The 20,654-nt window shown below is 35.2% G+C and overlaps 1 protein-coding gene across 1 annotated transcript in view; it reads left to right on the forward strand.

The window, feature by feature from the left end:
• The window catches only part of TTC6 (tetratricopeptide repeat domain 6), a 138,199-nt gene that overhangs the window by 105,573 nt on the left and 11,972 nt on the right, over positions 1–20,654 (forward strand). Inside the window, 6 exon segments of the mRNA XM_037503224.2 lie at positions 2,858–2,992; positions 4,047–4,196; positions 5,497–5,637; positions 7,515–7,628; positions 10,544–10,663; positions 15,804–15,874. Of these exon segments, the coding sequence (XP_037359121.1) occupies positions 2,858–2,992; positions 4,047–4,196; positions 5,497–5,637; positions 7,515–7,628; positions 10,544–10,663; positions 15,804–15,874 (731 nt within the window).

Here is a 20,654-nt window from a genome sequence, read left to right on the forward strand (position 1 = left end):
ACAGGCGGATCTACTGAATTATACCGCTGAGGGGACCATCTGGGTAGACAGGAGAGGTCTGCTATGCCATGTGGTTTGCTCCCAGGATGGCTGGGGATCTAACTCATGCTGCAATGGCTGCTGATAGCTTGATAGTGCTGTATTTAACCCCTGAGCCATATTTACAGAGGGAGGCCCTCTGTATATTTTTGTTTAGCCACTCATGCTTCCTGTTCTATCAATCTCCTGTACACATTTTTTGTTTGCTTGTCTTACTCATCAATTTCAGAAAATTAAAAAACAAATTTCATATATTAATCTCCACCTATCTTCTTGTTATTTGTAGCTGGTCTTGTAATTTACTTTATTATCTTTTAATGAACAGAGGTTCTTAGTTTTCCTGAAGTTGAAAATATTTTTTTTGTTATAGATTACATAAAAATTCTTATTTAAGAATTCATTCCCTATTCTGCTTTCAAAGGATGGTTTTAATGTTTGTCTTTGTCTAAACCTTGATTTTGCTTCTCTATATTCCACATCTAAGTGATGCCATCCAGGTGTTTATATTTTTCTTTCTGACTTATTTCACTGAGTATTATCCCTTCCAGCTCCATCAATGTTGATTCAAATGGTGTGTTTATCTTTTGTGATCGTTGATTAGTATCCCATTGTGTATATATACAACACCTTCTCGATTGATAAAAAATTTTATTAAAAAAAAGTCCTTCTGTAAGACAAGGTCATAAAAATATTCTCCCATATATTCCTCTCAAAGTTTAAAAGATTTTTCCCCCCATTTATGGCCTTAATTTGATTCTATCTTAATTTGATTCTCTGGGGATTTGCAATAAGATAAAACAATGACTATCCAAAGGCTCTAGCATCATCTATTAAAATGTTTTCTTTAACCCAATGATCTGAAGTATTACATTTATCATATGTGTTTTCATGTACATGTAGATTTGATATTTGGTTTTCTATTCTCTGCTTGTCAGTGTTTCTCTCCCTGGCCCAATAGTACAGTGTCTTTATTACATAGCTGTAGTAATCCTTGTTGTCTAGTAGAACATGTCCCTACTACATTCTTCTCCAGGACTCTTCCATATACAATTGATCAAGTTCCACTGAAAAATCCTGTTGGAATTTTACTTGAAATGTATTGAATCCCTAGGTTATTTTAGGCAGAATTGATACTTTTATGATACTGAATTCTTTTTGGAAACTTTCATATTTAAATTGACTCTCCTCTGCCATATTTGTTCTGCTAGAAACCTGGGGGTTACTTTTGATTTTCCTCTTCCACCCAATTTGTGGTGATCTTTTGGTTCTGCTTCCTACATCTCTCTCAACTCCTCTCCCTTTCTCTATTTCCACAGTCACTATCCTAGTCCAGAAAACATTTTTATTTTGCTTGAATTATAGCAAGAATGTTGCACTTTCCCAAGCCTTTATCCACCAAGCAGCCACAGTACTGTTTTCAGAATGTGAAAATGCCTTACCTGCAAATCCCTCCTGAGCTTCCTAAGGAGATTTTTCAGAGTAGCAAAGGAGTGACAGTTTAGGACATCAGCGAGAGGAGGAAGTGAAGATGCATTTATTTTAACTTAAGTGGGATGAAAGACTCTTTATCGGTTCAAGAAGACATTGGTGGGTCAGAGATCCAAAAGAGGAAGGAAATAGTGCAGGTGGGACAGAAGGAGATAGAATTGAGAACACAACTTGCGGAGTTCACTCTGAAAAGCAGAAGAAAAGAAACCACTCAAACACTGGAAGGGAAAATACGAAAGATGTAGATACATTGAAAAGTAAACAGGAGGGAAATGGAGTTCATGTGCTGAGTGAGGATGGAAGGTTAGATATTGAGTGAGCTATAAACATGTGGAGAATAGCTAAGGGTGGGTACACACTTAGCATACTCAAGTTAAATCTCATTTTTTCTTCAGCAATTTAATATAATTTAGAAAATGGCTAAACAGTCGCAATTATTTGTATAAGCTATACAGATATATACATACAGATATATAAATGTAAAATGTACATTTATGTAGGTGTACATATGTATATATGTTACATTGATTAGTTAATTTTGAAGAGGTATTTCCATTGGAAAATAGATTTTTTTCTCATTAGTGAGTTTCAGCTATCTTGACTAGATAATTTAAATGGGTTATTTTCATGTTAGTTTTCTTTTCTGGTGCCAGTGGAACCCCCTCTAGCTCACAGCAGGACAGTTAAAACCTCATTGGATATTATTACTATAGATCTTTTATACCCTAACAGCTGCCCAATATTCCCTTCAGGAAAATTGCTAAGAAATTGGCCATAAACTTGTCCATAAGTTTAAGTCTGATTCAAGAGTATAAGAGCATAATTTTTATTTTTATTGAAATAACATTGCCTTATAACATATACCTTTCAGGTATTCATTGTTGAGAATCAGCATTGCATATGCTGTTAAGCTCATGATAAAATTTCTAAATTATTCTTCACCATACTACACCATACCATACCATACCATGCCATACCTCGCTTTCCTTTTATTCCAATTTATGCACACTTCTTCTCCCTTCCCTTTTGGTCACCACTAATTTGTGTTTTAATTAGTTCACCTGTTTGTTTTTTTCTATATTACACATGATTAAAATCACATGTGTTGTCCTTCTCTGTCTACATTTACCAAAATAAGCCAGATGGAAAATAACCTTTAGATGTTTAGAAATTATAGTTCTAGAAGCCCCCGTTCTTAAATTACACCAGCAAGATCTGTGACTTTTCTGAGCCTGGTGAAGTCTTTTTAGTGTTTAAGGCTGTTGTATTAAATCAATATTAGAAAAGAACATTCACTGCCCCTTATACGTTTATATTTTTATCATTATAGGAAGCTGTGAAAACATTTAAAAAGGCTTTGGAAGTGTTTTCTCATTCCGATAAAGGGCCAAGTGCTGTAGCAGCTTCAGCAGACTGTCTGTATTACCTGGGTCTTTGTTACCTGGAGGATGGCAACACGCAACTGGTATTTTATGTAGTTGGACGTAGGTTATCTGTATTTTAGAAACTGATTGCTTACATTCTGTTCTATTTCTGAAAGCAACCTCCCCAGTGAAGGACTAACCCAAAACATCTCATAAAGCTTAGCTTATCACATTCAGTCTGCACCTGCGATACGTCCACATGGCTTTGTTTGATCAGCACATTTCATGTGATGCTTGTCAACAAAGACTAAAGCTTAATTTGTATTTCCCATCAAAACTGTAAATTTTCAGCTGCAAGAACTTATTATTGGAACATAATTTCATTGCATTACTATGAATTTATTTGCTGAATTGCAAGTATTTAAATTGTGTATGTCAGTATAAGATAGATTAAATGGGAAATGATAAGGACATTCTCGCTTTGCTTATTGGCAAGTGAAAAATTCAATCAGATTGAAACTGACTATTAAGATGGCCAGATTAATTGAAAGTCTGTTGATTCAATTATTGTCTATACAGTCTTTCACTATTTTCTTTAATTCTTCATTCAAAACTATTAATGATATGAGGAATATGTAAAATAATTGATAATTTCCAATGACTAATATGGGCTGCTCTACAACTTCATCTTTACACACACACACACACACACACACACACACACGTCATTCTAGAGGAGGATGGTGTCCAAAATTTGTATCAATTTTAAATAAGAGTTGCACTTGATTAGTTGTTCTATTAAGAAATTCCAATAAGTATATGTTTAATTATAATTTTTTTTCATTTTCAGCCCTTTTCAACAAACAGCAAACTCAGCTTTGTTTTGCAAAGTTGACAAGTTTGGAGTTCCATCATACTGAAATTTCATTATGGGCCTAAGGGGACTTGTAAATTATAATACTCTGATTTGCTCAGAAATGTTACTTTTGTTTGCTACACATTTTAATATAGTCACTGGCAGAAATGTATTTAACATAGCAAAAAAGTAGGGTGAAAAACCATTCAACAACAATTACATACTGTGATTTATTAACATTTAAAATTAATGTATTCTACTCACTAAACAATTTGCTTTATATTAATATGCTCTTCCAGGCTTTTGATTCATTTACACAAGCTGTGAAAGCAAATCCTGGATTTGCTGAAGGCTTTTATCAACGTGGGATTTGTAAAGTAAAACTCCAAAAGGATGGCTCAATCCTGGATTTTAATCATGCACTTGCCATTGATCCAAATCATTACCAGGTATTTTTTTTAAAATAAGGTTTTTGATTGAGTTGGTCTTGGAAGGGCATGAAGAGTTGTATTTCAGTAAGTTCCCCAGTGATGCCACTACACACATTTTAAGAATCATAAGTTTAGACCCAGCTCTCATATCTTGAGCACACATTAAGCCTTAGAATGAAACTGTACTCATCGCTAGAGCAGACCAACATTACCAGGTATTTAAATACACAATTTGTGATTTGAAGAGTGTGTTAATTTGTTAAAACTATTGAATCCTGAACATGTCTATTATATTAGCAATTGGTTACTTATACTTACTTTTTAGTTGGATTTTATAATCCATATGTCTGTATATTCCCGTGAATCAAAAATATTATTTCTAACAGGGAAATTATATATATTCACACATACGCTTTTTGAATTCTTATAGATAAATATTGCTAATAGTTTAATGAACCTAATAATTATAATTTCATATACTATATCGTTACTAATTTTATTATTTACTTCTCGTTTTGTTATCACATTGATTTCTGCCTTTTTTTTTTTAAAAAAATTATTTATTTTTATACAAGCACTGGGTACAGTCAGAAGTGCGGGAGGGTGAGTGAATTAACCAGAGCCAGAGCTGGGAACAGAACAGGAAAACTGACGAAATACACTGCTGAGGGTAGCAGCAGGCACAGCAGGAGAGGTCTGCACGCCATGTGGGACCCTCGCCGGTGGCCGGGGATCGAACTGGCGCTACAGAGGCTGCAGGCAGCTTCACAGCCCAGCGCTCAACCACTGCACCACCAGGGGAGGCCCTGATTTCTGCCTTTTAAGAGAACATAGAGACAACACAAGATTCAATAAGTGAGACTTGATTGTATCCTGATTTAAAAAGCATATGAAATCTGAATATAAGCTAAATATTGATGATTTTAAATAAGTACTCTTAATTTTCTTAAGTATATAATGAGAGTGAAGTTATGCTGGAGAATGTCTTTCGGAGGAGATGAATACTGGAAGACTTGGGGTCAAGTACTATGATGTCTGCAAATTATTTTCAAATAGTTGAGAAAAACATATAACAAATATTGTGAAATGTTAATAAATATTGACAAATATTGAATCCAGAAATTGTAGGTAAATCGATGTTTACTGTACTATTCTTTCAATTGTGCTATATGTTTGAAATGTTTTCTAACAAAAGAGACTAGGAAAAAAACTATACCATCTTTGGTTGCACGGATTTATTCAAATGCAATACATAGTGGTAGAATTAATACTTTTACTAAAACATTCATTTCTGTATCCCTCCTCTTTTTCTGAAAAGGCATATTTAAGTCGAGTGGCCTTCTATGGTTTGCAAGGCAGATACTCCAAAGCAATCTTGAATTGTAATGAGGCCATCAAAATTTATCCCCGGAGTGTGCGTGCTTTTATCTACAGAGGAGTTCTGAAGTACTACAACAAGGTAGGGCGATTTCCTGCCATTTTTACTGCAACTTTAGAGTAGGTGGCTGCTTACGTGCCAAGCTGGGGTTCATTTCCTTATTTCCTCTCAGACTTTCCATGGTATGAAGGACAGAAAGACATAGAACACTTATATTTTGACAACACATCAATGGGATATCAATTCATAATTTTTTACAAAGTAGTGGGGTGTTTTTTGACATTTAAATAGCCCCCTCTTATTTTTATTAAAGAAGGAAAATAAAGGAGATAAAAATCACCCATTATCTCATCATCAAATAAGTCCTGAACATTCTATTATATTCACATTTAGTTTTTTTTCTGAATAATTTCTGATGTATACATTTTCTAGAATTGGGATGATGCTACTTACATTAATTGTGTTATGCCCTGCTGCTTATATTAAATCTTTGAAGGTACCATTTTTTTATATTCCCCATACAATTTTTGTATTCCCCATACAATTGTAACCCCCTTATTTTGACCCCAATCCCTCCCCCCCGCCCCCTAACCCCCATAGAGTGTCTCTGGTTCATAGTTTTTTGTTGATTTTGATTTTCATTTTCTTATAGTTATTCATTTTCCTGGTCCCTTATTTAAGTTTTCTAGATTCCTGCTATGAGTGAGACCATCCGATATTTTTCTTTTTCTTTCTGGCTTATTTCGCTGAGCATGATCCCTTCCAGTGCCATCCATGTTGCTACAAATTGCATGTGTTTATCTTTTTTGAATGCTGAGTAATATTCCATGGTATATATGTACCACATCTTCTTGATCCAGTCATCTATTTTTGGGCATTTGGGTTGTTTCCAAAGCTTAGCTATTGTAAATAGTGCTGCTATAAACATAGGGGTGCAGGTGCTCTTTGGAATTGATGTTTCAAAAAACTAGCAACAACAAATGTTGGCGAGGGTGTGGAGAAAAAGGAACTCTTCTGCACTGTTGGTGGGAGTACAAACTGGTCCAACCACTATGGAGAGCTGTGTGGAGATTTCTGGACCTACTAAACATAGAGCTTCCATATGATCCAGCAATTCCACTCCTAGGTATTTACCCAAAGGACAATGAATGTACCATTTTTGATGACTATGTAATACTTTACCTACGTTTATTTTGAATCACTTTATTGTTAGACATTTGGGTTACACAATTTTTTTTTTCTATTTGAAATACTACAGTAGACTCACTGAGAACAAGATCACTGTTCCTGTTGGTGATTGGTTCCTTAATGGAAATGACTGGGTCTAGGAGTGTGAGCATTCTGGACGTCTGATACTTCATGGAACAATTGGTTTCTCTACTTCTTATCTCCCTACTTTCCTGACCTTTCTTTGTAGTTGTTTCATATGAAATATTTTGCAAATAATACTTTAAAGCAAGGTAAGGTCTTGTATTATGTGTTAATTCCATGAAAATTACTATCTACGGAAATGGATGATACAGGTATCAGAGAAACATCATAGAGGGAGCAAAAGAAAACGTGGATAAAAAATATGACGACTATGTGCTATGACAGTGTGTGACAGAAGCAGGCACACTCTGGTGAATGTTTGATGAATGTGGCTTCTTTCTCTTTTACCAATAAGTAGTATAATTTTCTCCTTGGTGTAGAGCAACATTGGCATTAAGATAATTGTCTACATTAGTGTTATTTATATACTGGATTTTATTTGCAGGTGAGAAAAACTGTAATAATATTTCCTACCCAGGGATCTTAATTAACTCTGTAGATTAGCTTGATTGTCTTAATTTCATGGATGATACACAGAGTGGTTAAATGAGTGTTCCAAAAACTGCTTGAACCAAGAATTTAGTTTACAATTAAATTTCCGTCCATTATGATTAACCCTTCTCACTTAATTATTTTTTTCTTTGTAGACTTATAAGCTAGCAATTATAGATCTAACTACAGCTGTCAACATGGACAAGACCAGTTACATAGCATATTATAACAGAGCATTATGTTACACCAAGATAAATGAAATTCAAATGGTAAGATGACCATTTTTAGTAAATAACACATTCAAGTACTTATAAACACATTAAATGCATGCATATTTCCTTATTATTCCTGTTATCACTTTGAAAAATATTTCCCATGGAAATATACCTACAAAGCAGGAGAAACCAACATACCATTTCAAAGAATATTTAATGTCTTTGTTAGTGTTCACCAAGTTTTCTTACATTATCTCCACAATATCAAATGAAAAATTAATTTTGCAAGACTTACATAAGCATTTCAACACATATAAGTTAAAATACGTTATGTAATTTTCATTTGAGCAAATGTTTTTATTGATAAGCAGCAGTACAAAATTTTCAAGCAGTGATCACTGACAATATTATTGCTTCAAAAAGTTACCACTATGAGTTAGAACATGGAGTTTTTTGGTTCAGTTCAGACCACAGGTGCAGTAGACAGTTTTGAGTGCTGGTTCCCAACTCCTGGGGCCAGCAAGGTGGAGGATTGCCTCCGCATTTTGAAAGTTGCAGCACCTTCTTCTAGATTTGTCCTCTTTCAGCTTCTGTTTGGAGAAGTCTGCGTTCATATTTTCTAATATCATCCCTAATTTTTCTCCCTTTTTGTCTAATCTTACCCCTATGTCCTTCCTTTTGTCCATTTGGTCCTTTTCCATTCAAGATGCCTTATTGGGGAGCAGAGAGCTTAGTGTTCTGTCCCATCCTCTTGCTTCTTAACCATGTTTTCCCTCCCATTTATTCTCCCCACTTTCACAGTCAATGAAGCATCCCTTTGAAAGACATCATATTCCTGCTTTTCCAAGCAGATACACTCCCCCATCTCCTTGTAATTTGGACAGTTAAATCTGCTTAAAACATTTAAAAGTGTTTAAATTTATCTGCTATGAAGGGAAGAAGTCAAGAAACATTGTTTCCACCTAACAGCTTCCTGGTAACCACATCGTGCTTTTCTTCCTGATCTATTGACAAATGAATAACTAATTTTTAACAAAGGTGTTGTTAAGATTCTGGGAGCTAATTAAAGGATCATTTATCAGACTAACCTGCACAGCAGGTGTCTTGGACGACTCCCTCTCCAACCCCCATCCTGCCTTTTCTGGGCAACACTAAAACTGAAAACAATGACCTGGGTGGGGGCAGGGAACTCCCATTTTTGTTAGCTCTGATGTGTGACAGAGCCAGTGTGCTCTAATAATAAGAAAAATGAGCAATTACCTAAACAGAGATCCAGTTGATAATAACATATTGACTATTTTAGTGTGGCCACGTAGCCAACACATTTCCTCCAATTGGCTCATTTTACAGATGAGGAAATGGAAGTAGGAGAGGTTAGAAATGCATCCAAGTTACATGGGGAGTAGAGAGCTGTATTGGTGTCATAGGTTTGTTTGCATCCGGTTAACAGTCTTCAGGTGGCTTTGTCAAAGGTCTGAAGTCCAGCATGTGAACCGGATGTCATTTAACAGCACCACCGCCTCCCTTTTTGTCCACCTCCACCTGTTTCACAGCATTCCTGCAATGGCTAGACAGAGGAAACCCAAGTCTTTTTCCATGGAAAGTCCTCTTTAGCATGCTCCCAAGAAATGGTTCCATGAAAGCTAAGCAAAAAATGAATTCTGATTCCTACTACCCTATATTAATAAAAACCTTAACAGTTACCACCTACTTAGGGCTTGTGGTATGATAGGCACTGAGCTAAATGCTTTACCAACAGACAATCAAAATATTTTTAACGGGACATTTATAGCAATAAGATGAGGAAAATGAGGCTTAGTGTTAAGTAATTTTCCCAAGACTGGTAGTTGTAGCAGAGGCATAGCAAAAATCCTGTGCTTTGACCTTCGTGAAATCTCAGCTGTTTAGTGGATCTCTAAGGCATCTGATGAATTTTACATTCTGTGATCTATGAAAGGAAACATTCTAGTTTTTTTTTAAAATAAGAATAATGAATTATTTTTACAGACTCAGCAATGTTTATTTGTAATTATCCCACAATTCCATATACGATCTTTACTTGTACAATTTTTTTAAACACTTAAGAGCACAGTTATGAAACGCTAGACGAGGACCAGTGAGCAAAGAGTACAATACTATTTATTTGCATTTTCAGTTAGCAAATGCTGCGGACATAAATGATTTTGACATTTCTGATCAAATCTTATGGCTCTCTTAGACAACAGGTTAAGTAGAAATGAGTGAAGAGATTCAGTTCCACCCCAAATTTGAGACACTTCTAGGACCTGATTCAGAATAGATGACTAGTAGAAACTTGCTTATTCAGTGAATGAAAAAAAGTAGAGAAAGGTCCTCTGAGTGGATTAATTTTCAGCTTAAACTAATGTCTTAAACTTCTTCTTCCAGTATACCTATTAATTTTTGAAGTATTTTTTCCAATAAGTGTTTTTTTTTTTTGTGAGTTTTATTAAGATCCATTTTCTTTGACTCGTGATTTATTCAGGCAACAAAAATTTATTGAATGCCCATTATGTGCAGTCACAATGCTAGTACTAGATTTCCATTGGTGAGCAAAATGGGTAAGCTCTGCCTTCATAAACCTTAGGCCTCAGTGAGGAAAACAACAAAACAATAAAAAGAAGTTAAATCTCAAAAGGTAACAAGTGCCTCTCTTTAATAACAAAATTTATTCAGGGAAACTACTGAGTGGGGCAAGGGAGTTTCACCTTCCTTCCGACCTATTTACAACAAAAGTGCTTAGGGTGATTTAATAATAGCATGTTAAATGCAGGCATTTAAAAAATAGCCACATTCATAATATTTATCAGTGAAGAAGCTTTAAATTATAAGACAAATTACAGGACTTTGAGGTCCTAGTTTGGGGATAAACATACCTGTCTGTTGCCAATGTGTATGATTCTAAAGACCCCAATCTAGGGTTTGTGTTTAAGTGATTATTTTATTTCTAGGCATTAAAAGATTATGGAATTGTGCTTCTTCTTAATGCTAGAGAAAATGTGACATTAAACACCTTCATTAATCGTGGACTCATCTATGCAGAACTAGAGCAGTACAGTTTTGCATTAGAGGTAAACCTTTGTTTATTGTAAAAATTAATCCACTTGATTTTGCATGTTCACTTGTGAAAACTAATGAACAAATATTTTCTTGATGCCAAATGGGAATATTAATGTGCAACAATTCAACTTTTGTATTGAAATTGTATTGTATTGAAATGCTTTGACTGTGTAATATAATCTTTGCAGAAAATTGTGTACTTTGCTTATCTGTTTTGATTACAGATTAATAGCCAGTATGTTTAAAAAATTCTGATTTAATGAAATCTCTTACCAATTATCAACTCCCTAGGGGAATAATTTGACTACACAAAATTCAAGTATTTGGCAAATAAAATGATCTGTGTATCATTTACCCTGTTGCTCAGTGCTACCTCTTATTCACAATTTTCCTCATTTTACCATTGAAAATATATCAATAGAAATGTGTTTGTTTTGCACAGGACTGGAAAATAACTGCACAGAATCGGTTACTGGGAATAGGCACTCAGACTTTCAGTAGAAGAAACAAGTGGTTTAAAACATAATTCTTTACAAAATAGTTAAAGAAATTCACTGTTCTCATTTTCATCTCTTAATTTTTATTATCTGTTTTAACTTTGGATTGAAATTGATGAAGGCAAAAATTCAAAAGCAATTTGAAATTTTGTGTTAATAGGAGTTTTGCTACTTTGTTTTTGAGAAACCACAGATAACATTCACATGCTTCTATTCTTTTTATATCCATTGATGGCTTGTATTATTTTTCTATTTCTAGAATCATCTTTTGAGATTCTTTCCCACAGAATTACTTACTTCTTATTAAGGGAGTGTCTGAGAATAGGCAGTTGGCATGATGATGACTTGTAATTTCAAGAGTTGAATTCTTTTAGGTCTTCGTATACTGAAAATATCTTTGAGATATACAATTGAGAATTTCTTTGGTTAGGGGGAAGTAAATAACTCTTTATTTGAAGCAGCTGAAAAAACTGAGGTACTCTGGGCCAGCCACAATGTTCAAGTAGAAAAAGAGAGGAAAATGAGGGTTGAGGCAAAAGGACCTCAGTTATTGGAGAATCTGAGCTGTTGCCGGGTCTGATTTACCTATGAGTAAATAATTGTGTAGTTCTTAAAAAAATAGCTCTATTACATAGTTTCTATATATCTGGTCCTCAGCAATGCTATATATGTTATAATTGTAACTTACAATGAGGAAGATGATATTAAAATATGTTAAATGAGATCTTTCAACCTGGAAGTATTGGGGCAAGATTTGATATCAGGTTCAACTTGATTCCAACTCCTGTGTTCTTTCAGATAAGACAAGGTACTGTCATTGGCAGAGAAGATACGAAGATAAATAAAACAGATTTCCAGCCCTCACATCCCATATCTAATTCACCAACAAGTTCAGTCAGCTCTTTTGCCAGAGTACAGTTTGAATTCAGCCATTTCTCATTTTGGCACATTGTCCTCTTAATTTAAACTTCAACAATCCTTCCCTGTATTACTCTCGTGGCTTCCCAACCAGTCTCTCTGCTTCTGCTCTTGTACCTCCCCATGCTGTTCTTTCTATAGCTGCCAAATAGATCACTTAAACATTAAGCAGACCAAGCTACTTCTCTGCTCAAAATCCTCCAGTGGTTTTCTATCACACTTAAAAAAAACAAAAAACAAAACTAAACTCTCGACTATGGCCATCTGAGACGCTAGATATTCTGAGCGCTCACCAATCTGACTTCCTTGTCAAACATTCTTTCCTCTAATCACTCCACTCTCACCTTTGCCATTTCTTGAACATGCCAGAACCCCCTCCTCCTTATTTCCTATTCACAGAATACCCTTCCTACTGGTCAGGTTTCTGCCCAAATGTGACCTCTTCAGGCAAAAGACAGTAGATTGATTAACATAGTATATAAAAAAGAATTGAAATAATGCAAAACAAGTCAAGAAAGGGAAAATAAGTGAACAGAAACTAGGAGAGCAGTAGAAAACATAACATGACAACTCTATCTAACCATATCAATATATACATTAAGTAGAAATAGTTAAGATGCATCAATTAAAATAAGGAGAATGTTAGATTGGAATTTTAAAAAGAAGTCCAACTATGTTCTGACTATAAGAAACACACTTTAAATAGATAAGTAAAAGACAAAAATTATTTTTTCTCTATGCAGAGTAAAATAATTAAAAAAAATTAAATTAACAATGAAAAGATTCATACTGAGGAAAAAGCAATGAAGGGATAGATAAGACTGGATAATTAGAGGACAGATGAAGAACGATGAGAGAGCAAAATCATAAAATCCACCCAGAAAAAGTTCATTAGTGGGAAGGATTGATTAACAAAGAAGTTAAGTAGAATGAGTGCTAAAAATATATTAGATGGTGGGTAGTTGTATCACCTTCATAGGAATACCTTGATCGGGAATTAGAGGGTAGCATTTCAATTGGTATTATTTGGGAAATCATTGGTTGGCCTGTTTGGGTGGTGGACTTTTTTTTTTATTGCTTTGTCCTCTTGAAAACCTACCAGGAAGAAAGTAAATGAATAAAAAAAAATTTCACAAGGTTAAAAGTAGTGAAGAAGAGACATTTAGGCACCTCAAACTAACATTCTCATTGGAGAGGGGAAGTATGTGGCATGGTGGTATATGATAACATGGTACAATACTCATGTTGTACTGAAATTTGAAGGTAAATAACAGAACAACAAGATGTGAAAACAGTTTTCTTTGGAATGGAACTCAGGACTAAGGAGAGGGTTGGAGCAGGGGACCACAGTAAACATTTCTGGCTTTATTAGACCCTGCACATTGAATACATAGGTTACTTTGATAAGAATAAATGAATGAATAAGTAAAGTGTTGTAAAAGTACATTACAATTTATAAGATAAAATTGACCTTATTAAACAACAGAAATTATAAGACTGATTGAATTTGGGGATACAGAGACAGTGTGCAATGAGTCTGCTTTCGAGGAAATTGAACTAGAAAAACTTGACTTTCTGTAGGTTGCAGGAAGAGAGGGTTGAGGGAAGTCACGTTAGGACAAAGGGGTGAGACAAGGACTAAAGATATGGAAGATGGACCTCCCTGGCGGCATAGGGGTTAAGTCTCAGGACTTTCAAGGTGTTACCACTACAGCAGGTCCAGCCAGGGAGCTAACCCACAATATGGTGCAGCAGACCTCTCCTGTCTTGCCCACTGCTCCCCTCAGCAGTGTATTTCAGTCAGTCTGCCTGTTCTGCTCCCCACTCTGTCTCTGGTGACTCCTTTCACCACCACCCCCAATACCTCTGGCATATACCCCAGTTGTTGTATGCATTTAAAAAAAATTTGTGTATTTAAAAAAAAGTTATGGAAGATAGCAAGAATATGATGGATAAGTTTCCAAGAAGATGGAAAGGAATGAAATCAAGAGCCCACCTTCTGATGCAAAAAAGAAAACTGTATGCTTACAAATAAACTTTTAAATTGCTCACAAATAAACTCATCAGCGGAGGGGATGGGAGTAAAGGGAATTTTCTTTGTATATGAGTGATTAATGTGATCTTCAGAGAAGAAATGTAGAAGAGAAAAAAGATAAAAACTATGATTAGCTTTTTATTCAGTTATGCTAATATCACCATTTATTTCTGTTGCTGATAATGCTCAATTATCATGTAGCATAATAATGATTATTAATATAGAATCAAAATAGATTTATTATAGGCTATAAATAAGGGATATTATTTTATCTGATTACAAAATTAAACAGTATTCTTAGACTTTTAAGGTCCTGGTCACTCCTAACAACTCCCAAAATTAATGGAAATGTTTGTATGAAATCTCACACTTGTAAGTTTGCCTACATTTAATTAAAAAAGGCATCTTAAGGGAGTTACCAGGTGGCATATTTGATTAAACTAGATATTTAGGTAGACAATAAGTTTCTTGTTTTCTTCCAAATAGTTCAATTTAGTGCGAAGGATGCTCCAGGAAGCTGAGAAGGGTGTCGGGTATGTAGACTGGCCTATGGGTAGTGCCCTCTTCCTCCAGTAAGATCTCAGAGTGCATCGTTTAACCCTACTATGCCCTTTTCCACCCCAGTATTAGCAGGAAACTCATTCTCCTCCCATAAATGTTAAGAGGAAAAGAGGACGGTGCGGTTGGAGCTTAGAGGGACTTCCTTTTGCTACAGGAGGTCACTTTGTAGCTTAATCAAGTGAGGTCACAACTGAACCTGCCCAATCTTCAGGGTAAAATCAGTACCTTTAAATTCCTTCACGAGTTTTGAGTGCTTACCTTAGGCTCCTTCTCACATTATGTTAAACATTAGACTCCATCTACATCTCACATCATTTATACACACATACACGTCTCTTGCAGTTGACATGATATTTTGATAAGTAGGTGTTTATTTAAATTATTAATTTCAGTTGAGTGCTCTTAGTTTGTTTCAGGTTTCATATACATTTGTAGGGCACTGAAGACTTAGGAGCATCTGACCCCCTATCTCTTTTGCTGATAGAGGAGTTTGGGGGCCACAGAGGCAGGATCTCTTTTGGCTGAAGCACTGGTAATTCTCTTAAACAGTCTTTCCCCAGGGCCATTTCAGTCCGCCTCAGCTGACTTTCCTAACTCAAAATCTTGGGTTTAGAATTTCCATTGCTCCCTTTTAGGAGGATTCTGGATTCCGGGATAAAACAAAACACCCTCTAAAAGTGTGGATTCCAAAGGCAGAGCACTTTTACCTAATCCACACAGAAAGCCCAGGCCTGCCCTTTCTCTGGGTCTGGATTTCCATTTGTCCTATAATCACATGGGAACATCAGAGGTTCTCTCCAGGTAAAGTTCCATTTTCTTATAGCTGCAGAAGTCTGTGGGCTGCACTGGGAGTAAATGAGATAATCTTATTTCATAAAGCAGGTAAAACCACAGGATATGTGTCTGCCTTGGAAGTGGAGCCAGTAGCACAAGATTATGAGTGAATTTTCAGGGATGGATTTCTGTTGCCCCAGTGATTCTCACTACATGTAACACTAGAGGAAAAAATTCAAGTTTTAGGAAGATGTATATTTTAATGCTAGTTTTAAGTATATTCTTGGAAGAATCAGAGTTATAAGATGGTTTAAGAAAGCACAAATGATAATGTAAAATTAACAAAAATTTATGAAACTGTTTCAGGATTTTAAACAAGCTACACTGATGAAGACGTGTGTGAATCTTTGCCAAGCCACTGCCATATGCCATCACAGGTATGGAGTGTGACGTGTGTGGAAGTGAGAGCAAGGGAGACTGTGACATTTAGCATTACAATAGGAGAATAAAAGAAATGGAAGAAAAGGCTGTGCAAGAGACAGAGTGAAGAATAGGAAGAGACACTAGAATCCCTATTGCTGAGGGTGTCGTGAGCACCCTCTGTGTTCTAATAAGCTGTAGTCCAGTGAGCCAGCAAACACCTGCCTGGGATGTTGGGAGCAGCCAGCTGTTCAAGCCCATGCATTTCCTGGAAAAGGACCTTGGTGAGACATAGGATAAAATCATGCATAACTTAAGCTATCTAGAGTAAAATCAAGTAATTTATTTTGTTTTTAAAATGGAACTAACTTTCCCTTTCCCTTGAAGAGAAGGTGGTTTAAAATAACATCTTTTCAAGAAAATAATACATTTAGAAAGTTTAATGCTCAATCTAAAACAAGTTCAAACAATGCCAGTAAGTGTCTCCAAAATACAATAAAATTGCAAAAAACCTATTACTAAAAACATTATTATCAATTTCTGGAATGATTGTAAAAACAAGTGGTAGGAGGGGAGAAAAATACAGTTACATGTGACTCAAATGTAGAAGCCGATCAGTTTAAAATTTACTCTGAGATAACACAGTATTAGATTGTGTTAATTATAATGCTTATATTTCTACAAATACATTTGACATCTAAAAGTTAATTTCTGGTCATTTTGCTTTTCAAAACGTAGAAATTCAATACATCACGTTCTTAATGTGGTATAAGATGTTTTTGGTTAAGTAATAGTTGAAAGCATTATTTTCATGAGAGAAACAACAGCAGTTAATTGGAAGAGGAAATTAGATAGTAGACTAGGCTATGTAAATATTCTGCTTAGAGAGTAGAACATAAATTGAATTATTTTAGGACCTAGATAGTATAGCACCTTTTCCCTAGATAGTATAGAGATTTAAAAATTTTTATGAACTTAATAACTAGAACTTTTGAAGTTGTCTTTGGCTTAAAATGCCTAACCTGGTCTTTGGCCTTTAATTTTATGCAGAAACCCAAACCGAGTCACCCTCTTTATTTTAATCCAGCAACCTTTTGTACAACCCATTTCTTTAAGTAATTGTTATTCTTAAAAAGAGATGGAATAATGATGACTGATGTGTTTGTTTTGGTGGGGGAGTTTTCACAGACCAAAAATGTCTGAGGTCATTCCAGTTCTCTTAAAACTAAAAACAGAATCTGAAATTTCTCTCAATGTCTTTCCTATGTTTAGAAACTATTAGTCAGTCAACTTCTCCATGTATCACTTCCCCATCTCTTATACAATGTAATCACTGGGTATATAAGATGGCGCCTCCTTAAGCTGATTCTGCTCTGTAATTCCAAATCACCAACTTTTATCCCCTGACTAGGGTCTCTGTTGTCCTTTCATGAAAGTAGAATTTATGTCAACAGTAAAGCCCTGATAATTCACAGTCCCAATTGCATGTGTTTGGGGTTTTAACAGTTTTATTGAATTTAAAAATAAGAAATGTTTAGTGACCAGTTATATTTATTTCAGGAAAAATATTCTTGCTTTTCAAGCTAAGCTATAACATACTTACACAATGGCCACGTGGCTTGTAGATATTAATTTTGACGATGGGCATCTTATTGTGGAGAAAATAAAACTTCTCCCAGTTGGAAAATTTTAAATAAGGAATAAATCTTAAATTTTAGGGCTTTGATCTTTGAACTCGTGGGGTTGAAGACTTTTGAAGTGTGCTTCTGTGTATCCCCCCTGCTTTTCACTCTTGTAGTTGCTAGGAGACAACATTCCTTAGGCTGAATATCCTACTTGTTGCCCAATTTGGTCCCTGAGAGTGTTAGGGGAGAGTTAATTTTTAGACCTCTTTGAGAAAGTCACCTTTAGATTTTGAAAAAAATACATCGCAGAGGGAGAGTCTGATTACTCAGTTCTATGCCCTGCATAAAACTTTTATTTTGCTCTTTTTACATTTGCATCATTTTCTTTTGAACCTTTAACTTGGCAAGGCTCATTCTTCAGTTTTGGGAGGTATTTATGACTTATTTGGACAACTCAGTAGTGCACATCTGGTCATGAATGTGATTCATTGGGAAATGCAGTGGCCTTGGCGTCTGTGGCCAGGTGCAAGCTCAGGGCATGACCCAGAGCTAATGGGCACCATGAGGAGAATCACACACCTTCAGTCAGCAATTGCAGAATTTTAGATCTATATGGACGTATTTTAGAAAAACTTCTTTAATTTACTTTTATACCTGTGATACCTGGTGCCTTACAATTTATGTCTTGATGAACATGTATCCTGATATAATGTAAATTCCCTGCCACATCTTTCCTTGTGATTATTTAACAAGAATTTCCATCTACAGGATGCTTTGTGATATACAGAGCTACAGAAAAAGAAAATTGCTCTGTTTCTTTTATTCTTTCCTGTCTGTTGGTGCAGGGGCTTGGGGATTCTCTGACTTTGACTCTGCATTTGACTTTTAGTTACCATCTGCTCTAAAGAACTTAGTTAGTACCTTTAAGGTTCTATGATTATTTATTTAATCTGAAAAAACTAGCTGTTCATTAAATATTAGTGTTGATAATAAGATAAGGAGGGAAAATAATTTATGGCCCCATTTTTTTAAGTTGGTTAGTCTATAGCAAAGGTGAAATTATATTTTATAAAACTTATATCAGCATATATACTCCCAAAGGATTTTAATCTCCCTCTAGGTAATAGGGGTGGTGTGTATGATGCTATTTAGATGTTCCTATAGTAAGAACATTCAATGTTTTCTGGGGAGTATGTGGAAGAACTCAGATTGCCTTGGAGATTTCGGTTTACATAGTTACATAGTTACATAGATATGCATCATAAACAGAGTCAATTACCTATGGATAAAAATATAAACACAAAACCTATACTTTCATACAAGATTAAAATTATTGTATAATTTTGTACAAAATCATTACTGTCTTTTTGATAAATAATTTGTCATCTGTGTTTAGAATTCTTCCTACAGTATATAGTGAGAAGGAAGGTACAGGTATTTTGACCCCAATATTCAGTGAACTTTTGCTTCTCAAATAATGTCAGCATCAAGAAAGGGGAGCACAATTTCTCTGTAAACTGCTGGAGGGAAGAGCCAGTGTTTTCTTAGGAACAAGTCACAGAGTTTACTCAGAAGATTCCAACTGATTCACATATGTGAATGTTAACCTTCTCCTGTCTGTAACGGCAGAACTCAGCTTTCCTGTTATTCTTGTGTTACCTCTCAGCAGAAGGCTTGATGCACCACTTTTGGGTAGTATTTGCGAAAACATGGAGCAACTATCTTGAACACCTGAATTATTTTTCATGGTGTGGTCAAAGAGTTAAAAAAAATGAATCACATTGCGAGAAACAGACCCACATTTTATTTTCAAACCTTCTGAATACATAAGGAAGAAAGGATCATCCAGGAGCTGCTCTTTGAGATCTTTCTGACACTTGGTAATGGGTGATGTCAGATGCCATCCTCAGGTTTCTGTTTTCTGCAGATCACAGTATCCATCTCCAATATTTATTTTCATGGTTACCTTCTGTTAATGGAAGAGATACTGAATTTTTATTTATGATAAAAATTGTGACTCAGTAGGTGGAAGAGGGCAGCTTCCACAAAGGAGTAACTAACGTTTGGGAAACACTATATTAAGAGTTATTCCTGAGTAATATTTAGGGGGGGGGTGATAGTTTCTAGAACTAGTTACATATTCCACAGGCATTTCCATGTGAAACTGACATAGTAGTGAAGCATCTTGTTAAATTTTGAAGTCTCAAAAGTAATGAAGAGAGTGGAAAGTAGATGATAATCTTTATCTGGTGAGGGTCTCTGTGCTGTTTTCCACGTGCTATCCTTTGATTCTTATAGCAAATTTGAAAAATTAGTACATGCACAAGATTAAGTCTGAACCCCAGGTTTTTCTTCTAGTTACACTATTGAGATACCAGCTCACTGGCTTTCTTGTGCCAACTACAAGCACATTAAAGGCGAAGAATGTGTGGGAGAGATAACTGTGTAGAAAGCATGGATTTGCAGTATGGCTTACTTGAGTTTGAATCTCAGATGTATACTCTTTTCTCCTTAGTTGGTATTTATTATGTCATTTACAATGTGCAAGCTTTTCTGAGCCATGGTTTTCTTTTAATCTAGAAAATGTAGAAAATTATAACTAGTTTACAAGATTGTTGGAAGGAGTAAGTGAAAATGAGGTATGAAGTTGAATTCTCCACATTACATAGTTTTGTAAATGAATGGCAGATCAATGAAAGTTGATGAAAAAAAGAAGTAGCACATGTATTTAGCAAAGTAGCTAATAAGCAGTTCCTCAATATTAGCTCTCATCCTATTAAAAAATATAGACTTTCTCTCTCTCTTTTTTTTTTTTTTGAGGTTAAATGCTGTTATTAGATGCAGTAGATTGGAAAGTCAACTTTATCTGCCCATGAACAAATTTTTAATCCCTTCAGCAGCCCTCACTCTACCTTAAGAAAGTAATTCGGGATGACAGAGAGATAGAGTTAACATATATTGTCACATTACTTACAAGTTAATAAATGAAATGCATTTTACCTCTTTTCTTCCTTCCTCTCCTGGTGCCCACAATGCAATGGACTACTTTTCTAAAAGATCTGAAGTAAGGACTTTGGTGTGATGAAACTTTGGTTCCTTTCATCATAAAAGGAAACACTAAATATATATAAATAAATTTATTTTAATATTATTCAAATAGTGAATTTCATCA

Source organism: Talpa occidentalis, unplaced genomic scaffold (assembly GCF_014898055.3).
Source record: "Talpa occidentalis isolate TD23 unplaced genomic scaffold, MPIMG_talOcc4v2.1 talOcc4.11, whole genome shotgun sequence".
In the NCBI taxonomy this organism is placed as follows: Eukaryota; Metazoa; Chordata; class Mammalia; order Eulipotyphla; family Talpidae; genus Talpa; species Talpa occidentalis.